Consider the following 27452-nt stretch of genomic DNA (forward strand, 5'->3'; position numbering starts at 1 on the left):
TCCCCCGCTAGGACTCAACCTACCCCACCCGGCCCGGCTGCCACACGAGTCTGTGATCTGGCACATCCCCGCGAAGCCCCGACCAGCACGCGATACAGGCGCTCCGCACGCCGGAACGGAAAGAGTATTGCTCTGATAGCTCAGCCAGTGCGAAAACCCGCCAGCACGCGCCGACACAGCCTCCTACCTTCCCACCCAGGCTCCCGTGCGCACCAGGACCGGGGGCACCCTCCCTCCCAAGACTCGTGACCCGAGAATGAATCATCATTGAGACAGTTTATTGGTTTGCTACTTCGCATATCACCCATTTTATGTAAATAGATTATACAGATATGGTGTTTTCTTCTTCCCCAAGAGGCATCCAGTCTCTCTTTCACGCACACATACTCTCACACTTCGCGCAGCAAACAATGTTACACCTCGCTGAGACATTCACATATTAAAATAGAGGGGAGGGGAACAATACAATTGCTTTAAAATGCCCTTAATACAATATATAACGTACAAAAATATCTCTATATTTGAAGTTACAAAAAAAAATCTTGACAGCAACAAACTTAAATATTGATAGTTACCTCTTTATATACAACATACATTGCACTTTTCCTCTCTAGGTTTTGGAAAGTTCAAGTAATAGTGAGGCTTGCGCCCTGCTGGGGTAATTCCCCTTCAGAAATCAGTTTGTGGGCGGGCACGGCAGTGGCTCAGACCCTTGCCCCTGGGGGTCTAAGCATTTACTTCGCAGTTTCTCCTCTCCGTGAGCCTGGCAGATGACACTCCTTTGGATTCCTCTGCACCCTCCACCCCCACCCGGGGACCCGGGCTGGATTAAGCTGAAGAGAACACTGCCTCCAAGGAGGACGGGTTCCTGAAAATCCAGGGCTCGCCGCTGGTCTGTGCCTCCCGGACTCTCGGTCTCTCAATGCTATCTCTGCCCGGGCCCCAGCCGCTGAGGGGCTCGGCTCCGGGAAGCCCCCCGCCCCAAGAAGCGCCGGCATGATGCATGCGCGACTGTTCGCTGCTGCCACAGTAGGCGCCTAAATCCTAAAGAGAGTGGCGAGCACTTGATGCGCCGGGGAGGCCGGGGCCCCGTGCGCCTGTGGCTCCTGGGACCTCAGAGTCCGGCCCAGGCTGGCTTCGGGCAGAGAGCGTCGGCGCCGGCGGCCGTAGCCCTGGGGGCTGATCTTGCTCCGAGGGGCAACGCCGTCCTTGTCTTTGTCCGTGAACTGGTAGATCTGGTGCGCGAGCTTCTGCACGGTGCAAGTCCCAAAGCGACAGCCGAAGCTCCGCAGGCCCTGGAAGTTGTTCATACTCTGGCGGTAGCGCTTGACTCGGATGCGGGCTGCATCCGGAATGCTGGAGAGGGGAAGGAAGGCAACGTGAGACCCCCATCAAGCAGGTCTTTGGCCCCCGCCACCGAGAACGGAGCCATTCTAGGACCAGAGGGAGCTGGAAACTGCTACCTCTATCTGAACTGCCATACAGCCCTGATGATCCCCAGGGGCAGGGCAATGGAGGAGGGTTCTTCTTGCCCACCCCGCCTAGGCGTCTGGCATAGTTACCTGGCCTGGGGGCTGCGAGAGGAGCCCTTCACATCCTGGGGCCGAATGACAGTCTGGGCAGGCCCAGCCTTCAAGTCGGCGAGCCCGGTGGGGTAGCTACTGGACAGCCGAAGTTCTCTTTTTCCACGACTTAGAGCCCACTTATTCCATCTAAAAAACACAAATAGACTTGATTCGCAATTGTCCAGGCGAGGTGCTGGCCGGTCCCCGCTTCTATTCACTTCTAACCCCTCTGGCACCAATGGTCAGTTCCCCTTGTCTTGCAGGTACCAGAACTGGGGAAGGCGCTGCCCGAGACTCACTTCTTTCGGAACTCTGCCGCCACGTCGAGCCGAGCTGTGTCAGCGCCCAGGAAGGCGAGCGAGCCCAGGTACATGAGGGCTACAGGAACCAGCTTCATCCCGGCTAAGATGTGCAGACCCTGAGATAGGAGAGAGAAGAGCCGAGGGTGAGCGCCCGGGCCCGCCGCACCGCCGGGCGGGGCACGGAGGCGGGCGGGGAACCCCGGCGCGGGCAGGCTCAGCCCGCGCTTTGCCTGACTCAGACGCTTATCTCCCCGGGGCGCAGAGAGGCGCCAGCGGCATTTGCACCCGCCAGGCGGGTGACAGGCCCCGCAGGGGAGGCCACTGCCCCGCGCCAGGCTCCCGGAGGTTCCCCTCTCAACTTGTCGTAATTTGCCTGACGGAGCAGAGGGGACTGGGTTTCTGGAGTTTCAACTGTATCCACAATCTGGGCGTGGGATGGGGGATGCACCCAGCAGAGGACCCTCCAAAGTGGACAGCACTCCTCACCCAGAGCTCCCAGTCTCCGGCTTGGGCAACCCCAACCCCCACCCCCACCCGCTTTAACCCGCTCCGCCTTTGGTGCTTACCTGCTAAGGGGGTGATCTGCCAAGATTTGGGAAGATGAAGTCTGAGACGTCCCTCTGGCAGTGGCAAAACCCCGACGTCCAAGCTGTGGTAAGAAACTAAAGGTGGCAAGGCTCGAGCTGTTCCGCCTCAGTGTCACCAAGAAACCACTGTGTGGCCGGCTCTCGTTCCTCGGCTTTATAAGAGCGCAGGGGGCGGGGCCTAGGCTGCCCTCGCGCCCTCCCTTTCTTCCCTTGGGCGCGCACTCTGCAATCAGGCGCGCGCATTGCTTGCTTGAGGGTACGGGCTTTGGGTGGGGGGCGAGGTGGAGGGGGGTTCCCTCATACCGAGAGGGCTCAGAGATGAGCTCCAGGAGATAGGTGCAAGAACTGCCCCAGCCCTGACCCTCCCTGCACGGGGTTCAGACTTAAAGCCGGGCCGAAGTGAGGCTGTACAGCCTCTTGGGGTCCTTACCCAGGACCTATGCAGCCGAGAGTGTAAGGTCTCCTGACACAGAACTTCAAGAGCCAGCATACGGTAGCACGCGGATGACTTGAACCCAGGACCTTGGGAGCTGTGCCCTCTAGTGGACCGCGCCCCCTGCCGGCTCGGCGCCTGACCTGGCCGCGACCCTAGACGCTCCCAGAGCCTCAGGGGCAGGGCACACACAGAGCACAGCTGAGAGGAGGGGGGCTTGCCGGTGGCGGAGACTCCGGGGTTCTGGAATGGACTAGCAAGATTTCGCAATAGGGGCAAGGCTCAGAAAGACTGATTTGACAATTGGGATTTGGAGAGGGGAGTTATCTGAAGTTTCGGAATTTGCGTGCCTATTTGGAAATTTAGGAATAACCAAAATTAGGAGGAAGAATAACCTTTTCGTCCCCCCCCCCCCAGTAATCCAATTATGCCTTATAAGGTTACAACCTGAAAGTTTGCCTGGCTGCCCTCGAAGCCTACGTTCACCCCTTGTAAACGTGAGAATTTACTGCCAGGGAGCACACTAATGCTTCATGAATGTTAATCGCTTTACAGTTTACAAAGCATGGCCACATCCTGATCTTTGATTCTCACACCTACCCTTGAGTTAGATGAGGAAGGTAACACCGATTTTCTACTTGGTGAAATGAGAAAATTAAGATTCAGAGGGGGTGGCATTTGCCCAAAGTCACATCAAAGGTGGTAAGCAGTAGTGTCCTGGGCTCAATGGACTGGGGCTCAGCGTGAATTTTTCTAGGCTGGGGTCATCATGCCATCAAAGGGGGTTGGAGAGTCCTAGCTCCCGCCCAAGGATTTTGCCTGTTCATGATGAATCACCCCCAAGCCTGTTTGTCACCCGTTTATGCTCTTCCATCACTGCTTCTTGACTTCACTTTCTCACTTAGCTTCTGGGGTGGAATGGGGGAGGGGTTGCACTCCGCCCCCTGGGCTCCCTACTTCTTGCAGGAGGGCTTCTCATGTCCTATCACCCAATACCCTGGATGTAGGTCCATGAAGCCCAGGGCCTAAACTGAGAAGCAGAGAGAGCGGGTCCACTGGAACTCTGGACCAGCTTCTAAATCTCATCCTATGGCAATTCACTGTGTACATGGGCAAATCACATCTCTTCTATAATTTCCTCACTTATAACCTGCCCCTGGTAGATCTCTAAGCTTCCTACCTGCTCTGCCATACCGGTTCTGAGACTCCGTGCACAGGCGGCTGGCGCTGAAGCCTGCGGACCTTGCCTGGCCTGGGCAGTGTACTGCTGGCTCAGCCACCTTTCCACTCCAGGACTGACTGGTGGACATTGCACCCGGGGAAGGAACGGCTGCGCCGAAGTTATTTATTCTGAGGACCCTTCCACCAGGAAGTCACCTGAGCAGTCCTGAGCTCCAGCTGAGGGCGGGGGACAGATTCCGGGTTCAGGCTCGGGATCCGGACTCCGCGGTCGGAGAGGTGCAGCGCAGCGCACTGGCTGGGTTCCAGCCACCCCGCTGACCAAAGGGCAGTCGCTACAGCAGACCGGGTCTGCGGCTCGTCGGCCCGCACTGAGGACAGCAGGTATTAACTGAGCGCCTGCTCTGTTTCTAGGAGTCTCCCCAGTATAACTATTCTCTTTTTCTCGCTCGTGACTCATTTCTCATCGCTTCCTTTCAGTTCGTCCCCTGAAATTCAGACTCTTCGCAGCGACCCTGTCTGGGACCGATCAGTCAGTCCTGTCTGAGGATGCGACCAGCTGGGTCCACGCCAAGACAGGTTTTTACTTTCATTTCCCCGGCGCGCTCTTTCGACTGCCGGGGAGGTCAAGGACAGCTGGGCGCCGGTCCGCAGCCAGGGAAGGTCCCGTGGTCTGGACTTGTTCCTTCCAGTTCCCACCAGCCCTGGAGTGTTCGACCTGCAGAGGACTCTTCAGCTGTACCTCGTGGCTTCCTCGCTGTGTCTTCCAGGGGAGCCCTGATTCCAGGGGGGAGGAGGGATCGAGGCGATCGGGGCAGGGATGGGGACTGAGCTTTCACTCCTGCAGGACCGCGAAGCGTGCTCTTGGCAGGGCAGACTTCTCTTTGAGCTGCTAGAAACTTCAACAAGTAAACCCAACCCAGGAGTGGAGACTCTGCCGGGCTCCAGTGCCTGCGCCAGCAGCGTAGAGACCTGGCCAAGAATTCCCACCTGAGAGCCTTGCCACGCGCCTTATCAGCCCAGGTGCGCCTTGTAGTTCTGGCACTTAGAGGTCTGATGCTTGAGAACTCCGTCAATCCTTTCTTTAAGCAAAGCCCTGGGTTGGCAGCTGGGGATTTGGCTAGAACAGCCACACCTCGGAAAATGTGTGTGTGTGTGTGTGTGTGTACACACACGCGCGCGCCCACGTGCGTCCGCGACAAGGGCCAGAGGGTACCCCAAAGTGTGGTGGAGTATAAGTTGAAAAAAAGATATATAAAGTTTGCCAAATGTTGGCATCTGTTTTTTCCCCGTGGTACCTCGTGTTTGTTTACTTACTGGTTAAAGGGGAAAATAAATGACTAGGATGCTTTCTCCGCTAAACATCGGATCTGGAAGGAAACAACATAGCTGGCGTTCTGTTTCTGGTGATTTGTTAACGTGGGGTTTCATCCATCCAAGTTGCAGTGATTGTACATACACATTAAGTACAAGGAAGGAAGGACAGAAGTGAAGGAAGAAACATCTTCAAAATCTCACTGGCAAGAGAAGGGAAAGAAACAAAAAAAAATTCTGGTTACTGAAGATCCACTTTTTTTGTTTGCACCCAAGAGTTTTCAAAGGGTAAGATTGTAAATAAACCCCCAAAGTACTGTAATAAATGATGTATCCTCACATCATATAAGTGGACATACAAATATGCTGAAGCCATGTTGTATAATGGTGTCTTAACTTCACATTCCAACTGAATTATTTTTAGGCCTTATTAAACCCAAGCCTTATTCTTAGTAATATTTGCAGTTTTAAAAAACTTGTGGTGGTGGTTTCTCAGCTAACACTGTGGACACAATCCATAAAGCCAGCATGACCGCGCTCAGGTCATGAAGAAAAGAACTGACAAACAATAAGTAATATTAATAATGTTAATAAGAATAACTAAACTTGAATAGCCAAGTGCACTGCCAATAATTATCTCTGATGCCTCTTTTTTCAAACAGGAAATTTTACAATGCATTTATTATTCATATGGCTCAAAATGCCTCTGCTTGTCTTGTTTACCAAGTCCATTTGAAAACAAGTTTCAAGAAACATCCGGGAGTCATAACACCAAATACTTTAGAGAAAGAACCCAATCAGCTTCTTGGATTTAGTCACTCACAGGAAGAAGTAAAGCAGGATACTAAGCTCAAGCCTTTTTTTTTTTTTTTTTTTGAGGGGGGGACTCTCTGACTTCTGCAAGGAGCTAATAAAATATAGATCTTTTCCAGAAAAAAATGCACATATACATGAACCAATTTCAGTATAAAGTAAACATAAAATTTCAGAAGATTGACCAACTAAAGAATGCTGACATAGGAGGTCCCGCTGTAGTGCAGTGGGTCAGGGATCCAACTGTAGCAGCTTGGGTCACTGTTCAGGCGGGAGTTCGATCCCCAGTCCGTCTCAGTGGGTTAAGGATCTGGTGTTGCTGCAGCTGTGGCACAGATTCTATCTCTGGCCTGAGAATTTCCATATGCTGTGGGTGTGGCAAAAAAAAAAAAAAAGAATAAAAAGCACTGTTTCTATAGCCTTAATTTCTCTCTTGGAGGAGTGGAGGCAAAGACGGCAGTTAACCTTTCTCTTTTTAGGGCACAGAATTTTCCAGAGCATCAGTATAAAGACAATTCTTTTGCTGCCCCATTTTTGTGCTCCTGCACAAAACAGATGGATAGAAATAACCAGTCCTTTGTATGTGATAAAGCCAGAAGACAAATCTTTCCGAAGTTTAAGGGATATAAGTTGCTATAGGACAGAAAAGAGAAGATGGTTAACATACGGAAGCTTCTTATACCAACAGCTAAAACAGAACAAGATTCTTTTATTTTTTATTTATTTATTTATTTTGTCTTTTTTTGCTATTTCTAGGGCCACTCCTGCGGCATATGGAGGTTCCCAGGCTAGGGGTCCAATCGGAGCTGTAGCTGCCAGCCTACACCAGACCCACAGCAAGGCGGGATCCGAGCCGCATCTGCGACCTACACCACAGCTCACAGCAACGCCGGATCCTTAACCCACTGAGCAAGGACAGGGACCGAACCCGCAACCTCATGGTTCCTAGTCGGATTCACCAACCACTGCGCCACGATGGGAACTCCTAGAACAAGATTCTGAAATGACTTCAAGAGAAATTTACTACTGATGGCACAATGAATGGCATTAACAAATGGAGTATAAGAGAGGTGATTAAATCATTTGGCGTTAACGAGAGCTATTATCATACTGCCTGACCCCAAGTAGGAATCCTGTACTATCAGATTAGAACGAGTGGAATGAGTCAATTCTAGTATATGTGCCTACATGAATTTATTCCTTCAAATATTTACTGAGCATGTATTTTGTGTCTAGCTCTGCGCTAAGTGCTGTCAACACAACAATCAGCAATGCAAGTAGCATTCTTTTTTTTTTTTTTTGTCTTTTTGCTATTTCTTTGGGCCGCTCCCGCGGCAAATGGAGTTTCCCAGGCTAGGAGTCCAATTGGAGCTGTAGCCACTGGCCTACGCCAGAGCCACAGCAACGCAGGATCCGAGCCGCGTCTGCAACCTACACCACAGCTCACAGCAACGCCAGATTGTTAACCCACTGAGCAAGGGCAGGGACCGAACCCACAACCTCATGGTTCCTAGTCGGATTCGTTAACCACTGTGCCATGACGGGAACCCTTCAAGTATCATTCTTGCCCTCAATAAGCTTACAGCATGGCAGGGTAGCCAAACAAATCCTCACAGGAATAAATACATGATTATAAACTGTGGTAAGTGTGCCATAGGAAAAGCAAGATTAGGGGAACCTAACGTTTTAAATGGAAGGAACATCATGTGCAAATACTTAGTGATGAGAAAGAACTTCATACATTAGAGAAAACAAAAGGAGGCCACTGGGGTTGAAACGAATTGAGTGAAGGAGAAGAGAGGTATGAAATGAGATTAAGGAGGTCATCACAGTTGGGATAAATAGAACCCTTTGGAATACGATGAAGATTTTGCACTTAATTCATGGTGACTTGGTAAATTATTGAAAGGTTTCATGATAGAAGAGACAAGATCTAATATATATTTATTTAAAAGATCACTGTGGGATGGAGTTCCCATAGTGGTGCAGTAGAAACGAATCCGACTAGGAACCATGAGGTTGTGGGTTCCATCTCTGGCCTTGCTCAGTGGGTTAAGGATCCAGCGTTGCCATGAGCTGTGGCTGTACTACAGCTCCGATTCGACCCCTAGCCTGGGAACCTCTGACGTATCCATGAGGACACAGGTTCCATCCTTGGCCTTGCTCAGTTAAGGATCCGGCATTTCTGTGAGCTCAGATCTAGCATGGCTGTGGCTGTACTACAGCTCCGATTTGACCCCTAGCCTGGGAACCTCCATATGCCGTGGGGTGGGGCCCAAAAGGACAAAAGACAAAAAGAAAAAAAAAAAAAGATCATTGTGGGAGTTCCCGTCATGGCTCAGCAGAAACGAATCTGACGTATCCATGAGGACACAGGTTCCATCCCTCACCTTGCTCAGTTAAGGATCCGGCATTTCTGTGAGCTGTGGTGTAGGTTGCAGACTTGGATCGGATCCTGTGTTGCTACGGCTGTGGGAGAGGCCAGCAGCTGTAGCTCTGATTCGACTCCTAGCCTGGGAACTTGCATATGCTGAGGGTGTGGCCTTAAACGACAAAAGAAATAAAATAAAAGATCACTGTGTCCGTCGAATGTGATTAGGAAGGAGCAATGCAGTAGTGGAGCCCTGGAGAGTTTACACAGGGCCTCATGCTTGGTTCAATGCTCTGCTTGTTGCTGTTTTGAAATTCTTTCTTTCCAAATTTCTTTCTTTTTATGGCTGTACCTGTGGCCTATCTGAGGTGAATCTGTGACCTACACCACAGCTTGGGACAAGGCAGTATCCTTAACTCGCTGATCCAGGCCAGGGATTGAACCTGCATCCTCACAGATACTAGATAACCTGCTGAGCCACAATGGGAACTCCTGTTTTGAAATTCTTAATAACTTTTAAACAGAGAGAATCCTACATTAGCATTTTGCTTTAGGCTCTGCAAATTATGTAGCCAGTCCCCCTCACCAAATAAATAGGCAATCTAAGTAAAAGCAGCCTTCAATCTCTCATGGCACCTATTTATACTATAGCTGCTAATGTCAGAAGTACTTCATATGGGTGTCAATTCAATTATTCATACCATCACACATGTGAAAGCAATTGCAGTACATTTTTTCATTTTTTTTTTTTTGATCTTTCTAGGCTGCGCCCTTGGCATATGGAAGTTCCCAAGCTAGGGGTCGAATTGGAGCTACAGCTGCCAGCCTACACCATGGTCTCAGCAACGCAGGATCTGAGCCGTGTCTGCGACCTACACCATAGCTCATGGCAATGATGGATCCTTAATCCACTGAGCAAGGTCAGGGATGGAACCGGCATCCTCATGGAAACTAGTTGGGTTTGTTCACCGCTGAGCTAGGACCAGAACTCCTAGCACAATTCCATTAGCCATCTCTGAAGCCTAAAATACACCCCAAACATACATTCAAGGTAGAAACAGTGTGTTTCCTATACAGATTTAATTTGAAGACAGGATTCATAATCTACTTACTGTCCTGAAATTGCACCTACATGGAAAGTCAGGAGCCACCAATGAAGCAGCTATTCCCATAGTCAAGGTGGAAGGTGACAGTAGCTCAGACTAGGGTAGTGGCAGTGAGGTGGGAGAGAAGGCTACATATTTGGGAAGCAGGATCAGCAGAACTGAGTGATGAATGTGGGGCTGAGAGAGGGGCAGGTATGAAGGGTAGCAATCTTTCAGTCTGGCCCATTTGGGCCACTGAGTGGATGGAGGTGTGGCAATGAGTCAGGGAATTTTCTACAACAGCTGCTTAGTCGCCTTTGTTACTGGATAGTAGAGACCATTTGAAGAGGTCCCAGCCCTGCCTGCAGCGTTTGGTCAAGGAAAACTCATATTGCCTTTCTGAACTGTGGTGGCTAACCACAGGAAGCCCTTGAAATGACTGTACAGATCAACCACTACACCATGACAGCCAGCTGAATATAGGAGCAGCAGGCTGATAATTCTTGCTCACTAGTAATCAGCTCCTTTTTGTCTTCTAAAGCATAAAAAAAGGCATTTGCTGCAGTTCCCGTCATGGCTCAGTGGTTAACGGATCCGACTAGGAACCATGAGGTTGAGGGTTCGATTCCTGGCCTTGCTCAGTGGGTTAAGGATCCAGCATTGTCGTGAGCTGTGGTGTAGGTCACAGACGTGGCTCGGATCTGGTGTTGCTGTGGCTGTGGTGTAGGCCGGTGGCTACAGCTCCGATTGGACCCCTAGCCTGGGAACCTCCATATGCCACGGGTGCAGCCCTAGAAAACACAACAAGACAAAAAAAGGCATTTGCTGCATATACATCATCATTGGGTTGCATAGTCTTCCTCCCTTCCTGCTCCTGCCAGCCTTCTGTGAAACAACAAATCTGGGTTTGCTTTACTCCCTCACTCTTTGGTGAAAGGTGATTGTGGTTATCGCAGGGGATGGTCTGGCCTTCAGCCAACCTCAGTAATCAGGCTGTCTTGTCAAGGCTTATCAGTTTCAGCAGACTGGCAGCTGTTGGCTGAGAAGCAAACACAGTTTCAGTGTATGCTAAATATGTTTGTGTGTGTATACAAACACATAGTGCCTTTCTACATATACCTGGGGTATGTCAAAATCCCTGTGCTACAAAACACCCATTTGCAAACATCTGGCAGCCTACCTATGACCTAATAGAATAGGTCTAAATATAAATAGCATTTGATTCGAGGTTTGAAAACAGATAAGCTTTGATTTAAACAAACGAACAAAAAAGTTAAATTAAACCAAAGTTAAAATAATTAAAATTAAAAAGTTAAAATAATTAAACCGGGAAATTCCCATGTGGTACAGTGGGTTAAGGATTCGGTGTTGCAGCTGTGGGACAGGCTGCAACTGTGGTGTCGGTTTGATCCCTGACCTGGGAACTTCCACGTGCCAAAAAAAAAAAAAAAAAAAAACCCAACCAAAACACCCCAAACAAAAAACAACCAATTTAATTATCTGTATAAAATAAAAAACAACATATTTAAAAAGTAAAATGGGGACCCCTCCCATGTCTTATACAAAATTAACTTAGGGAGTTCCCTGGTAGCTTAGAAGTTAAGGTCTCGGTGTTGTCATAGCTGTTGCTAGGGTTACTGCTGTGGCTTGGGTTTGATCCCTGGCTCGGGAACTTCTACATGCTGCAGTCTTTAAAAAAAAATTAACTCAAAATGGGTCAATGGCCTAAAACAAGAGTAAACTATGAAAATCTTAGAAGAAAATATAGGACTAAAATTGTAATGACCTTGAATTTGGCAATGGATTCTTAGTTATGACACCAAAGCATAGGAAACAAAAGAAAAAAATAGATAAATTTGACTTTGTATGATACCTACATGCAATGGAATATTATGCAGCCATGAAAAAGAATGAAGTACTAATACATGCTACATCATAGATCTATCTGGAAAACATTCTTAATGAAAGAATCCAGACACAAAGTGTTGTATGAGACAGAAAGTAATTGGTAGTTATCTGATGCTTAGGGGAGGGAAAAATGGGAGTGATCACTGTATGAGTTTGGGGTTTTCTTTTAGGTGATGAAAATATTTGGAACTAGGTGGAGGGGTAGTTGCACAACATTGTGAGTGTACTAAATACTACTGAATTATACACTTCAAAATAGTTCAATTTATTATATGTGAATTTCACTTAAAAATAAAATGGAAAAGGAACATATAGCTGTCTTAAAAAACAGAAAGGCTATCATACAAAGGTAGATTTTATTTTTTTCTGGGTATTTCTATAGAGCAAAATAGGAAGTTACAGGACAACTCTGACATAATAAGGAAGAACTCTCTAACAATAGGGTTGTTAAGCAGTGGAATGAGCTGCCTCCCAAGGAAATTTAATAACTCGTTACTGAAAATGATCAAGTTGGATGATGAGCTCCCAGGGAAGTTATAGAGAGGATTCATAGTTGAGATGTGACTGAAGCTTTTTCAGTTTAATTATTTTCAAGAGTAATCTGTTATGGTCCCTATATCTCTGCAACTAGGCTGATTCAGTTTAACCATAAGCAATTTGCAAGTTAACTCCCCAAGTTAAAGTACTCCTTCCAGAGAGTTTCGGTTCTTCTACTGCAGCCCAACCCTCTCAAACTGTAAGTGAAAAAAGTGCCACACAGAGGAAATGATCAATGAGAGCAAACTTTCAGGAGCTGAGATACCAAATCGCTGAACTCTCAGTTCAGAGTTCGAGCCATGGCAGCTTCCTGCTGGTGGTTGGGGTAAATTGTATGCTTATTCATTAAACGTATATATATATATATATATATTTTTAGGGCTGCATATCAGCATGTGAAGTTTCCCAGGCTAGGGGTGGAATCAGAGCTGTAGCTGCTGGCCTACACCACAGCCATAGCAACGCAGGATCTGACTCGAGTCTGTGACCTAAACCACAGCTCACAGCAACGCCAGATCCTTAACCCACTGAGCGAGGCCAGGGATCTACCTGCATCCTCATGGATGCTAGTCAGATTTGCTTCTGCTGAGCCACAACAGGGACTCCATCATTAAACATATTTGTTAAAGCACTTACTAGACAAAGTCTGGTCAATGGTAAGAGTTAAATCCTCAATATTAGTGATAATGAGGAACAAAGATTATCACATTTGCAAACCATGGAGATTCCCAAAACTTCAGTCTACCACTTATAACCTGCTACTAAAACTTCATGAGATACTAACAGAGGACAAAGCAAGCTCATCTGGGTGCTTCACTAGCCAAATTCCAAACGATCAATAAGAGGTGCTAGTAAAAAGAAAGCGACCCAGGTAATTCTTAGATTGGATGATGAGATCCACTAACTCATTTTAATTGCATTGTTTAAACAAGGAAGTTAGAAGTCACCACCTGCTCTAGCCGCAAGAGCATGGAACTGCTGCAAGAAGCGAAAGCCTAGGCAGAAAGGGCTCTCTTGGGAGAGGCAAGCCCCCTACCTCGGACCCTGCTGTCCCTGGGCAGCTCAGGAGGATCCCGGGGATGCCGCGTTCTTCGGAGGAATTCAGCCTCCCCAAGGGCTCCGGGGGAAGCCCAGGCCAATCGCCCCCAGCCCACCCAGCACTAAAGCACGAGGCCTCTGAAGATTGCGCAAAAGCCTCTCCCTCCTCCGCCTGCTCGGTGGCATGTTCCTAAAGTTCCCATCTGCACAACATAAACAGGAAACGTGCAGCAAAAGCCCTGGCGGTGCAAATTCCATGCTTCCAGTCGAGGGCGGGAGAATCTCGTCTTGGGAAGGGAGGTGTGTGGGGGGAGGGGAAGCAACAAACTTGCCAGGTCACCCCTAGACCATCCTTGTCTTCTCTTCCCAGACCCTGAAGGAGTGGAGAAGGCGGAAGGAAAGGCACCCTGCTTTAGGAAAAATAGGGGAGGGGGAGGTGGGTCGCGAAGGGGCAGCCAAGCCTCAAAGTGAACCACTCCGAGCGGCTGCAGTGGTAGCGCGAGATGGGAATAGGCCCGAAAGCCCACTCCCCAAACCTGGAGGTCACAGCAGCCAACGAAGGGTGAGGGTGGGGGTGGGCCCTCGGCCCGGGCTCGGGTTACGGAGCCAGCGCGGGTGGGGGAGGGGGAGGAGCGGGCGCAAAGCGCGGCGCAGGCGCAGAGCACGCCTCGGTTGTCAAACATGGCTGAAGTGCCGCCGCTGCAGCTACTGCTGCTGCAGGGAAAATGCTGAGCCCTCCCGGGCCTGGTGGGCGGCGGCGGCGAGGGCGGCGACCGGCACCCGCTTCTCCAGCGCGGCGGCTGCGGCCATGGCCCGGCTGGCCGACTACTTCATCGTAGTAGGCTACGACCATGAGAAGCCAGGTAAGGGTGTGGGGCGGGCACCGCCCCCGGGCCTCCCCGCCTCCGCCCCCCCCCCCCGCCCCCAGCGACTGCAGTCCAGTGGGCTCTGCAGGGCCGAGCGTGGCGGCCGGGAGGCTGGGAGGGCCGGGCCCGACCCGGCCTCGGCGGAGCGGGCTCTCGGCGTCCGGCCTTCCTGGCTGGGCTGAGCCTTGCGGTGGGCGTGAGGAACCGGCATGAGGGGATGGGGGAGGAGGAGGAGGAGGAGGAGGCCGCGTCCACCCGGTCTGGGGCGGCCCAGCCGGGGTGAATCTGGGTGCCGCGACCCTCGCTCTGAAGCGGGCCGGGTACCAGGGGCAGCGCTCTGGTGCCGGCGGGATTGGGCTAGGACCGCTGGGCTGGGTGGGCGGGAGCCAACTGTGCTAAGTTCCTTGGGAATAAACTTCTGCCCAGCATCCTGAGTGAGTAACGAGTGACGCAGGGGGCTGTCCTCTCCAAAAGGAAGTGCTGAAAGTCCAGTGCTACCTCACCCCCGCGCTGGTAGGGGCCGGTCTAGTCACCGGGCCGGTGAACGCGTGGTCCCGGGGAAAGGGAAAGGGTCCATGAACTTCTGAACATTTCTAGGAAATGCTCCCTTTTCTTTCAGGACAAATGCGATGGTTATTTGTCTTTTAAGTAAGGACAGTCAGCAGATCCCTGAAGGTGATCTTGTTTTACTGTAATGTGTGTTTTAATTGTTCTTTTCATTCATCGCAAAATTTTCCTCATTGGAAACAATCTGGCACATGCATTGCATTTTAATTGGCTTTCCGCAATTTAAGAGAATTCAGGATTAATGCATGTTTGTTTGTTTGCTTTGTATTACTGTGTAGCTAAGCACAATGTAATACATTGAGTTGGGGAAGTACACTCTATCTATATCAGGGAAGTTCTGAAATTCATTTGCAGGGAATTTCAGGTCACCTAGACAGTCCCTTCATTTTTCGGAGGAGATGCTGAGATTGTGTTTTGCTGATGGTTACAGCATTTGTAGCATCAGAATACCATTGTTCTACCCACTCTTGGTCAACTGCCCCTTTGACTATTCCTCTCCTAATAACTTCCTTTAGTGGGAACCTTTTATATCTTTAGTCTTTCACCACTCTTCACCTGACTGAGGTTAACAAGAGAAGGGAATGCATGGCTCCAACATTTTGTTACCTTATAGTAATTTTGCAGTTTGCTGTCTCTTTCTAACCAGATTAACAATATGGAGAATAGCAATGTATTTTTAACATTATTTCAAGTTTATTGACGTTATTTTTTTCTCACTTAAAATTGAAACAATCACAAACTTGTGGAAAACTTGCAAGTACAGTACAGAGAACTTTTTTTCTCCCAGAACCATTTGAAAAGTTGCTGACCTGATGCCTGCCCTACCACCCCAGAATGCTTTAGTGTGTATTTTCTATAAATGAGGATATTACCCTCCATATAATCACAGTACAATTATCAAAATCAGGAAGTTAACACTGACATACTACTACATCTAGTTCTCACACTGGTTCAAGTTTTGATGATTATGCCATTAATCTCTTTACTGGCAAAATGATCCAGCTCAGAATTATGTATTGCATTTATTTGTCATAGGACATTCTCATCAGAGGTGGCTTTTGAGTTCAGTTGACCTTTAGGAATTTGCTGCTTGCATGCCTATTCTTGATGTTGATGAATTTCATTAAGTTTTCATTTATTTTCAATACATTTTTGGCCATCTGCTGCATGACTTCAATCTGAAACGATTCCTTCACCTTCTCTTGACTCTCATAACCTTGACCTAATGAAGATCATAGAGTTGTTATTTTGCAGTATGCCTCTCCTTTGGGATTATCTCTTCTGCTGTGATTAGATACACACAGATTATGTATTTGGGCAGGAATATCACAGAAGTGTTGCCCATTGCATTCTATCTGGTGTACAATTTCAGTTTGTCCTATTATTGGGGATTTTCTTTCTTTCTCTCCCACTTTTCTCTTTTGTGGCCACCCTGTGGCATAAGGAGTTCTTGGGCCAGGGATCAGACATAGTTGCAGCCTACACCATAGCTGTGGCAACACCACATCCTTAACCCCCTATATTGGGCCAGGGATTGAGCTTGCACCCAGTGCTCCAGCAATACCGCAGATCCTGTTGTGCCATAGCAGGAATTCCCATTATTGGTGATTTTCACTTTGATTACCTGGTATAAGCAATGTCTACTAGGCTTCTTCACTCTAAAGTTAATATTTGAAGAGTTCCCATTGTGGCTCAAAGGTAATGAACCTGACTGGTATCTATGAGGACACAGGTTTGATCCCTGGCCTCACTCAGTGGGTTAAAGGATCCGGCATTGCCTTGAGCTGTGGTGTATGTGGCAGACTCAGCTCAGATTGCACGCTGTTGTGGCTGTGGCCGTGGCCGGCAGTTGCAGCTCAGATTCAACCCCTAGCCTGGAACTTCCATATGTCACGGGTGTGGCCCTAAAAAGACAACAAATAAATTAAGTTAATATTTAATAGTTAATTAATAAATGGTTTTTGTGCGGACTGCCTTGAAACTATGTAAAATTTTATTTTCCATCAAGCTTTTAGTGTGTTCCTTTATGTAATTATATCTGAATAGATTCATGGCTTTCTGGGTTATATTCTTTTTTTTTTGTCTTTTTGCCTTTTCTAGGGCCACTCCCGTGGCATATGGAGGTTCCCAGGCTAGGGGTCCAATCAGAGCTGTAGCTGCCAGCCTACGCCAGAGCCGTGGCAACTCGGGATCCGAGCCACGTCTGCAACCTATACCACAGCTCCCGGCAACGCCGGATCGTTAACCCACTGAGCAAGGGCAGGGACCGAACCCGCAACCTCATGGTTCTTAGTCAGATTCATTAACCACTGTGCCACGACGGGAACTCCTTGTGGGTATACTTCTTACCCCTCTTAGACTCTCACACGATATTGGGCTGCTTCCATGGGAAAGGAGGTGACCTCCTCACTCTGTTTGTATCCACTGCCCCATGCCAGGTTGTCCCTCTGCCTTGACATCCTCCTTGGAGAGCTTGGACTTTGAACTCCTTTGGCCATTCCTCCCCATGTAGACCATGTCCTTTTTTCACTTGGGCTCTAATAACCCTTATGCAGCCCCAGGGCTGTAATGACTGTTCTCCATGCCACAGTAGGGAAAGGGAAGGTTGTGTTTTTTTTTTAAGTAACAAAATCCAAAAGCTATTATAAATTGTAGACTCTCCAGAGTTCCTGTTGTGGGTCATCAGGTTAAGAACCCGGCATGGTGTCCCTGAGGATTTGGGTTCAATCCTTGGCCTCGTGCAGTGGGTTAAGGATCTAGCATTGCCACAAGCTATGGTGTAGGTCTCAGATGCAGCTTGGATCTGGTATTGCTGTGGTTATGGCTTAGGCCTGCAGCTGCAGCTCTGATTTGACCCCTAGCCCAGGAACTTCTATATGCTGCAGGTGTAGCCTTAAAAAGGAAAAAAAAATTGTAGAATCTCCATAGCAAGATGTAGCTTTTATTTATTTGTTTTTAACTTGGGATAGTTTTTCTTTAATCATATTTATTGAAGTATAATATACATGCAGTAAAAGTCACCTTTTTAACTGAACAAGTTCAGCAAGTTTTGATGGATGTATACATTAAGTGTTGCCACTGTCACAATCAAGATATAGAACACTTCCCTCCAAAAAGTTCTCTGTGCACCTTTGCAATCATTTCCTTTCCTAGCCTCTGGCAGTCGTTGATTTATTTTCTATCCTTAGGTTATTGTCTTTTCTAGAATGTCATATAAATGAAATTACATAGTTTTTTGTTTTGTTTTGCTTTTGGGGGCTGCACCTGTGGCATATGGAGGTTCCCAGGCTTGGGGTCCAATCGGAGCTACAGCTGCTGGCCTACGCCACAGACACAGCAGCTCGAGATATGAGCCGTGTCTGTGACCTACACCACAGCTCGTCACAACACTGGATCCCCGCCCCACTGAGCAAGGCCAGGGATTGACTAGTAACCTGCAACCTCATGGTTACTAGTCAGATTCGTTTCCACTGCAACACAATGGGAACTCCTACATAGTTTTTTTATGTCTGGCTTTTCTTACTTAGAAAAATATGTTTGAGACTTCTCCATCTTGTATATATTGTCAGTTCCTTTTTATTGCTGAATATAATAGGATTTGTTTATCCCCTCGCCACTTGGTGGACATTTGAGTATCTGGTTTTGGGCTATTATGCAAATATTCTGAATATTTGCATACAGATCTTTGAAAGTTCATAGGGTTTCATTTCTCTTGGGTAGATACTTAAGGGAAGAATTGCTGGGTCATATGATCATTGTCTGTTTAACTTTACGTGAAACTGCCGAACTGTTTTCCAAACTGTCTGCTACCAGCAATGTCTAAGGGCTAGTCTTTTAAATTTTATTTGTATTATTAAAAAAATTTAACCATTTTTGGGAGTTCCCATTGTGGCTCAGCGGTGGTGAACCTGACTAGTATCCCTGAGGACTTGGGTTTGATCCCTGGCCTTGATCAGTGTGTTGAAGATATGGTGTTGCCTTGAACTGTGGTGTAGGTCACAGATGGGGCTTGGATCCCGCATTGCTGTGGCTGTAGCCTAGGTCTGTGGGTGCAGCTCTGATTCGACCTCTATGCTGGAAACTTACATATGCTGAGGTACAGCCCTAAAAAGACACACACACAACCCCCTCCCCCCATTTTCAATGGATATGTGGTAGTATCTCATTGTGGTTTCAGTTTGAATTTTTCTGGTGGCTAATGATGTTGAGCACCTTTTCATGTGCCTATTGCATTTGAATATTTTTGTAAAAGAGTCTGATCAAATTTTTGATCTTTTTTTTAATCAGATTGTTTGGCTTATTATTTTTAAGTTAAAAAAATTCTAGATACAAGTCTTTATTAGGTATTTTGCAGATACTCCAATCTGTGGCTTGCCCTTTCATTTTCTTAACAATAGCTTTTGAAGAGCAAGTGAATCACTTTTTAGACATTTGGATAGTTTTGTATCTTGAGTCGTATCCTTTGTGTAGTCCTTTTTTTTTTTGTCTTTTTGTTGTTGTTGTTGTTGTTGCTATTTCTTGGGCCGCTCCTGCGGCATATGGAGGTTCCCAGGCTAGGGGTTGAATTGGAGCTGTAGCCACCGGCCTACGCCAGAGCCACAGCAACGCGGGATCCGAGCCGTGTCTGCGACCTACACCACAGCTCATGGCAACGCCGGATCGTTAACCCACTGAGCAAGGGCAGGGACCGAACCCACAACCTCATGGTTCCTAGTTGGATTCGTCAACCACTGCGCCACAACGGGAACTCCGAGTAGTCCTTTTTATGTAAAAACTTACTGGAAGAAAATCCACTATATCTATGTACACTTTTAAGTGAATAATAAACCTAATTGATTTTGCAAACCTTTATTATAAAGCTTTCTTCAGTAGTTAGTATGATTTTATTACCTACATCTTTCTAAAAGGTAGTCATAATAATATGATACTGAAATGTTCTATATTTAATTCCATAGTGTTCTTGAAATCATTCATTCAACATACTACACTATTTTTGTTTCTAAAGTATCTTTTCAACCCTCGGCATGTGGAGTTCCCAGTGTAGGGGTTGAATTGGAGCTCGCTGACATACACCGCAGCTCATGGCAATGCCAGATCCTTAACTGAGCGAGGCCAGGGGGGTCAAACCTGTGTGTTCATGGATGCTAGTCAGATTCGTTTCCACTGAATCATGATGGGACCTCCTCGTATCTATCTTAAAGTTGAGTCGAAAGAAAAAAAACTCCTGTCTTGAAAAACTACTTTTTTTTTTGTCTTTTTGTCTTTTTGCCATTTCTTGGGCCGCTCTTGTGGCATATGGAGGTTCCCAGGCTAGGGGTTGAATCGGAGCTGTAGCTGCCAGCCTATGCCAGAGCCACAGCAACGCGGGATCTGAGCCGCGTCTGCAACCTACACCACAGCTCACAGCAACGCCGGATCCTTAACCCATTGAGCAAGGCCAAGGGATCGAACCCGCAACCTCATGGTTCCTAGTCCGATTCGTTAACCACTGCGCCATGACAGGAACTCCGAAAAACTACTTTTTTAAAAAAATAAATTTTATTGGTGTATAGTTAGTTTCGGGTGTACAGCAAAGTAATTCAGTTTATGCATATACAAATACCCGTTCTTTTCAGATTCATTTCCTACATAGGTTATTACACAGTACAGAGTAATGGATTATTCTGTGCTATGCAGTAGATCCTTGTTACTTATCTTTTATATATAGCAGGGTGTACATGTCAATCCCAATCCCCTCATTTATCCCTCCTGCTCCACATTTCCACTTTGGTAACCATGAATTTGGTTTCAGAATCTTTTGGTTTCTGTTTTTATGTTCTTTTGTATCATTTTTTTGTTGGATTCCACATATTAGTGATCTCACGTGATATTTATCTTTCTCTGTCTTACAGCGACACTCTGTATCACTTAGTATGGTAATTTCTAAATTCATCCATGTTGCTGCAAATGGCATTGTGTCATTCTTTTTATGGCTGAGTAATATTGTATATATATGTACCACATCTTCTTTATCCAATCCTCTGTTGATGGACATTTAGGTTGCTTCCATGTCCTACGTATTATAAATAGTGCTGCAGTGAACATTGGGGTGCATGTATCTTCAAAATACGGTTTTCTCCGGATATATGCCCAGGAATGGGATTGCTGGATCATAAGGTAGTTCTATATTTAGTTTTTTTAAGGAACATCCATACTGTTCTTCATAGTGGTTGCATCAGCTTTTATTCCTATCAACAGTGTAGGAGGGTTCCCTTTTCTCCATATTCTCTCCAGCATTTCTTGTTTGTAGATTTTTTGATGATGGCCGTTCTGACTGGTGTGAGGTGATACCTCATTATAGTTTTTTTGTTTTTTTGTTTTTGATTTTGTTTTTTGTCTTTTTGCCTTTTCTAGGGCCGCTCCCACAGCATATGGAGGTTCCCAGGCTAGGGTTCTAATCGGAGCTGTAGTCACTGGCCTACGCCAGAGCCACAGCAACTCGGGATCCGAACCGTGTCTGCGACCTACAGCAGACCGTGCTGCAACTACGGCAACCCCGGATCCTTAACCCACTGAGCAAGGCCAGGGATCGAACCTACAACCTCATGGTTCCTAGTCGGATTCGTTAACCACTGAGCCACGACAGGAACTCCCCATTATAGTTTTGATTTGCATTTCTCTAATAATTAGTGATGTTGAGCATCTTTTCTTCTGTTTTTTTTTTTTTTTGCCATCTTTTTTCTTTGGAGAAATGTCTATTTTGGTCTTCTGCCCATTTTTTGAGTTGTTTGTTTTCTTTTTGATATCAAGCTGCATGACTTGTTGGTATATTTTGGAGATTAATCCCTTGTCAGTTGCTTCCTTTGCAAATATTTTCTTCCATTCCATGGGTTCTCTTTCATTTTGTTTATGGTTTCCTTTGCTGTGCAAAAGCTTTTAAGTTTGAGTAGATCCCATTTATTTTTGTTTTTATTTTTAGTACTGTAGGAGGGGATCAAGAAAGGTACTGCTGAGATTTATGTCTAAGTGTGTTCTGCCTATGTTTTTCTCTAAGAGTTTTATAGTATCTGGTCATATGTTTACATTTTTAATCCATTTTGAGTTTATTTTTGTGCATGGTGTTAGAAAATGTTCGTATTTCATTCTTTTATATGTTGCTCTCCCAGTTTTCACAGCACCATTTATTGAAGAGGCTGTCTTTTCTCCATTGTCTATTCTGGCCTCCTTTGTCATAGCTTAATTGACCATAGGTGTGTGGGTGAAAAATTACTTTTATAAACCAGAAAAAATAGTTAATACATACTGTTTGAATTGTATGTAAACAAGAGTGCTTGACAGGTAGTAGGTGTTTAATAAAGATGTATTGAATGAATACACAATTGCTGAACACATGGAAAATGCAAAAAGCTATAAAGAAGGAGGGAGGGAGATGGGTAACGAGGGAATTTTTGTCATAGTAGAACTATTCTGTATCTTGACTGAATGGTGAGTACATAAACTTACAAAGGTGATGGCATTGACTAGAACCAAATAAACAAACACAAATGAATACAGTAAACCTGGGGGAATCTGAATAAGAAAGTAAATTGTATTAATGTCAATATCCTGGTATTGATTTCTTACTCTAATTTTGTAAGATATTATCGTTGGGGGAACTGGGTAAAGAGAAATGGGATTTCTGTATTATTTTTTACAGTTGTCTCAAAATAAAAAAGTTTAATTGAAAATAAGTTATAGGAAGTTCCCGTCATGACTCAGTGGCTAACGAATCCGACTAGGAACCATGAGGTTGCAGGTTCGATTCTTGGCCTTGTTCAGTGGGTTAAGGATCCGGCGTTGCTGTGAGCTGTGGTGTAGGTTGAAGACACGGTTCGGATCTCGAGTTGCTGTGGCTCTGGTGTAGGCCTGCGGCTACAGCTCTGATTGGACCCCTAGCCTGGGAACCTCCATATGCCGCGGGAGCGGCCCAAGAAAATCACAAAAAGACAGAAAAAAAAAAGGGAAAATAAGTTATGAAAAAGTTAATAAAGATGCCCAGAATAATCTTATTTTTTCCTTAACATTGATGACGTAAGTAAAGGTTACTCTATAAAATTCCAGAAAAATATACTCTTCAATAGCTAAATTATTGCATTTTGTGGGTTTAATAATAATAATGAGTATTATAACTTTATCAGTCACTTTATTATTGGATATTTAACTTGTTTGCAGTTTTATGCTTTTCTAAATACTGCTGTAATGCTGAAGAGAACATAGCTTGAAAATCACTGACTTTTTTATGACAGTGACAAAGTTGATTTTGATAGTTTGTTTGTGGTTTGTGTGTGTGTGTGTGTGTGTGTGTGTTTTAAAATGGCTGTACCTGTGGCATATGGAAGTTCCTAGGCTAGGAGTCAAATTGGAGCTGCAGCTGTTGGCCTACGCCACAGCCATAGCAATACCGGATCCAAGCCACATCTGCGACCTGGGCTGCAGCTTGTAGCAACACTGGAACCTTAACCTACTGAGCAGACCCAGGGATTGAACCTGCATCCTCACAGACACTATGTTGGGTTCTTAACCTGATGAGCCATGGCGGGAACTCCTTTGTTTTTGTTTTTGGTCATGTCCGTGGCATGTGGAAGTTCCTGGGCCAGGAATCAAACTTGTGCCACAGCATTGACCTGAACCGCTGTTGTGACAACGCTGGATCTTTAACCTGCTGAGCCACATGGGAACTCCTGATTTTGACAATTTGAAATTAAGACTTTATTTTCCAAACTTTGCATAAGTATTACGTCAGAAAAGTGAGGAAATTTCATTTGCTTTTAGTAGTTCCTTAGCCAACTATATTTTTCTTATAGTTTTTACTTTCTGGAGTCAACTATCATGATAATTTGAGGTTCTTGCATTGCATTCCTTTTTTCTGTTTTGTTTTGTCTTTTTAGGGCCACACCCACTGCATGTGGAAGTTCCTGGGCTAGGGGTCAAATCAGAGCTCTAGCTGCCAGCCTACACCATAGCCACAGCGACACAGGATCCGAGCTGTGTTTGTGACCACAGCTCACAGCAATGCCAGATCCTTTAACCCACTGAGTGAGGCCAGGGATTGAACCCACGTCCTCATGGTTAGTAGTCAGATTCATTACCAAGTGGACTCATGATGGGAACTCCACTTCTTGCATTGTTTCATATCAACCTGCTTAAGCATATTAGAGAAAGCATTTGAAATATTTCCTGGGCATCTCATCAGTTCTATTTAAGCAGTACAAGTGAGATAAGCTAAAAGGTATATTTATGCATAGTACAAAGTGACATAGTTTGAGACATTTAAAACATTGATAATTGTTTATTATTGAACCATTGTAATTCATAGTCGGCTTGGGTCCCTGTGCTTCTCCATTCTGTAGTGAAGTAGTTAGGATTTCTTGGTTGCTCTTTGTTGCCAGTTGTCAAAAACCATTTGGGATTCACTGATTTAACAAGTATTTATTGCTTTCCAGGTATTGTGCTAATTCCTGGAAGAAAAATAAATGAGTAAAAAGTAAGATTCTATCGCTAACTCAGTCATTAACAGAGGCAGTCTTGAAATAATTAGTGACGAAAGAAGAGATGTATCCACTTTATTACTCAGGGAAAGAGAAGGCTTCTTATGAGAGATGATGTTTAAAACAAGTTATGCAGGATGAATAGGCATTTTCCAGGTGGAAAAAAGGGTTGAGGAGATTATAGGCAGAGAGAAAAACACGTAACTGTGTGAAATATCTTGTTGCAGGAATGGAGAGAAGTATAATGTACATGGGAATTGAGGTAAGCTTTGATGCTGGAATGGGTTGGGGTCAGATTACGGAAAGTTCTGTATGTATTAGGCTATGGAATTTAGCCTTGACTCTGTAGACACTGGGGTCTATTGAAAAGTGCAGGTTCTTGGAAAGCAAGAAACAACATAGAAATATGACTCAATGACAATGGACTGGAGGGAGAAAGACCAATGTGAAAAAACTCAGGAACTTTTTTTTTTTTTTGCCTTTTCTTGGGCCGCTCCCGCAGCACATGGAGGTTCCCAGGCTAGGGGTCGAATCGGAGCTGTAGCCACCAGCCTACGCCAGAGCCACAGCAATGCAGGATCCGAGCCATGTCTGCGACCTACACCACAGCTCATGGCAACGCTGGATCGTTAACCCACTGAGCAAGGGCAGGGACCGAACCCCCAATCTCATGGTTCCTAGTCGGATTCGTTAACCACTGCGCCACGATGGGAACTCCGACTCAGGAACTTTTGTAGTGAGAATAGAAGGGAAGGTATGGATCCTAGAGAAATTTGAAAGTTCAAATTCACAAAATTTAGGAGTTCCTGTCGTGGCGCACTGGTTAACGAATGAGGTTGCAGGTTCGATCCCTTGGCCTTGCTCAGTGGGTTAAGGATCCGGCGTTGCGGTGAGCTGTGGTGTAGGTTGCAGACGCGGCTCGGATCCCTCATTGCTGTGGCTCTGGCATAGGCTGGCAGCTACAGCTCCGATTCGACCCCTAGCCTGGGAACCGCCATATGCCGTGGGAGCGGCCGAAGAAATGGCAAAAAGACAAAAAAACAAAAAACAAAAAACAAATTCACAAAATTTAGTAATGAGTGGATGTGAAAAATGAAGGCGAAAGAGTAGTTTAGGGTAACAGTTCCTAGCCTGGGAGATTGGGTAGGTGATGATGCTGTGAATGCTGATGGGCAATTTAGAAGAAGAAATGAATTTGGATGTGGAAAAGAAATGCTGAGCTTAGTTTTGAATGTGTTGAATTAAATGTGCCTGCCTATAATCATTTAGGTGTTTAGATATGTAGGCCAGGAGGTTAGGAGAGAAGTCATGATTAGAAATTTAGTTTGGCAGTTAGCAGTGAGCCAGCTGGGTGCCAAAAATGAAAAAAATGAGATTGTTCAGGAAATGTATAGAGTGAAAAGAGGAGTAGCTTAAGAGAAAATTCAGTGTTTAAGGGGTAGATAGAGCGATAGCAGCCAGGAAACTGATTAGGAGTGGTCAGATGTATTGTAAGAGAACCAGGGTAGAGTCATATCATGGAAACCCTGCATGTAGAGTATTTTGAGCATGAGGAAATGATGAATAAATGTGAAATGCTCTGAAGATGTCACATATAATGAGGACTGAAAATAGTGTTTTAGTCTATTGGGGCTGCTATAACAAATTACCATAGACTAAGTGGCTGAAACAACATTTATTTCTCACCATTCTGGAGGCTGGGAAATCTTAAGATCAAGGCATAGGCAGATTCAGGATGGCATAGATGGCCATCTTCTCACTGTGTCCTCATATAGTGGAAGGGGCAAGGGAGCTCTCTGGGGTCTCTTTGATAAGGGCACTAATCCCATTAATGAGAACTCTGCCCTCATATCCTGGTCACCTCCAAATACTACCACGTGGGAGGTTACATTTCAACAGATGCATTTCGTGGAGGGGACATAGACATTCTCTGCCATTGACAAATAAACTCATAGACTTGGTAATTAGGATAGCGATTTTAGAACATTACAGTAGAGTTGTGGGGGCCAAAGCCAGTTTGATAAATGCACGTCCCAAGAACATGGTGTATAAATATTATAAAGTCTAATTTTTTTTTTAAACTTAAAGTATAGGAGTTCCCCTGGTGGCTCAGTGCTTAACAAACCCCACTAGTATCCATGAGGATGCAGGTTTGATCCCTGGCCTCTCTCAGTGGATTAAGGATCCGGTGTTGCTGTGAGCTGTGGTGTGGGTCGCAGATGCTGCTCAGATCCTGCGTTGTTGTGGCTGTGGCCAGCAGTTGTAGCTCTGATTTGGCCCCTAGCCTGGGAACCTCCATATGCGTTGGGTGCAGCCCTAAAAAAGACCAAAAAAAAAAATTATAGTTGATTTACAATTGTTGTGCTTATTTCTATTATATAGCAAAATGGCTTAGTTATACACGTATATACATTCTCTAAAAAATATTCCTTTCCATTATGGTTTATCCCAGGAGATTTGATATAGTCCCCTATGCTACAGAGTGGGATCTCATTGTCTATCCATGCTAAATATAATAATATGCATCTGCTAACCCCAGACTCCCAATCTATCCCTCTTCCTACCGTCTTCCCTTGGCAACCACAAGTCTCTTCTCTATGTCTGAGTCTATCTCTGTTTTATAGATAGGTTCATTTGTGTCATATTTTAGATTTCACACATAAGTGATATCATATGGTATTTGTCTTTCTCTTTTTGACTTCATTTAGTCCGATAATCTCTATTTGCATCCTTGTTGCTGCAAATGGCATTATTTTGTTCTTTTTTATGGCTGAGTACTATTCTGTTGTATATATGGACCACCTCCTAATCCATTCATCTGTCAGTGGACATTTAGGTTTTTTCCAAGTCTTGGCTATTGTGAATAGTGGTGCAGTGAACATTGGGGTGCATGTATCCCTTGAATCGTTGTTTTGTCCAGATATCATATAGTCAGTCCTATAGTCCTATTTATTTGTTTTCTTTGTGTTTTGTTTTTTAAAGAAGCTCACTGTGACCCTTGGCTTGTGGAAAGAGTCATAGGTGACTTCAAAATTCCACACTTGAAGGACTGGGGTACTTGTGAAACCATGACTTAAATGAGAAGGTCAAAATGTTTTTCTTTTAAATTATTTATTTTTCTTTGTTGGTTGGGAAGGGAATGAGTTTTATTTTAGAGCCATTCTAAACGGAGACTTCAGAAGGGACAGGTAGGGGTTGGACACAAAGACTTGAGAGTCATTGGAGTAGATGGAGCTGTGACACTAGAGAGAGAAGAATAGAGAACCAAGGACTGATATTTGGTGAACATTATTGTTGGAGGATGGAAAATACAAGGAACCATAGAAGGAGTCAGAGAGTTTGAGAGAGACATTTTCCCTAATAGCTGTTCTTCTCCTCAAT

General features: G+C 45.7%; 2 protein-coding genes across 3 annotated transcripts in view; one reads left to right on the forward strand and one right to left on the reverse strand.

Moving 5' to 3' along the window:
- Window positions 1-257: 257 nt before the first annotated feature.
- On the reverse strand, window positions 258-2600 carry ADM (adrenomedullin). Its single transcript, XM_047776308.1, has 4 exons — window positions 2434-2600; window positions 1865-1983; window positions 1563-1712; window positions 258-1356 (listed from the first exon to the last, which is right to left on the reverse strand). Exons 2-4 carry the CDS (start codon window positions 1960-1962, stop codon window positions 1038-1040), a joined length of 567 nt encoding a protein of 188 aa, XP_047632264.1. The 5' UTR covers window positions 1963-1983; window positions 2434-2600; the 3' UTR covers window positions 258-1037.
- Window positions 2601-13790: 11190 nt separating this feature from the next.
- Window positions 13791-27452, forward strand: part of SBF2 (SET binding factor 2) — a 456096-nt gene continuing 442434 nt past the window's right edge. For both annotated transcript variants that reach the window (XM_047776309.1, XM_047776310.1), the window contains exon 1: window positions 13791-13995. In XM_047776309.1, coding sequence (XP_047632265.1) covers window positions 13941-13995 — 55 coding nt within the window. In that variant the 5' untranslated portion in view covers window positions 13791-13940. The remainder of the gene's footprint in view (window positions 13996-27452) is intronic.

This window comes from Phacochoerus africanus, chromosome 4, assembly GCF_016906955.1.
Source record: "Phacochoerus africanus isolate WHEZ1 chromosome 4, ROS_Pafr_v1, whole genome shotgun sequence".
Classification (NCBI taxonomy): Eukaryota; Metazoa; Chordata; class Mammalia; order Artiodactyla; family Suidae; genus Phacochoerus; species Phacochoerus africanus.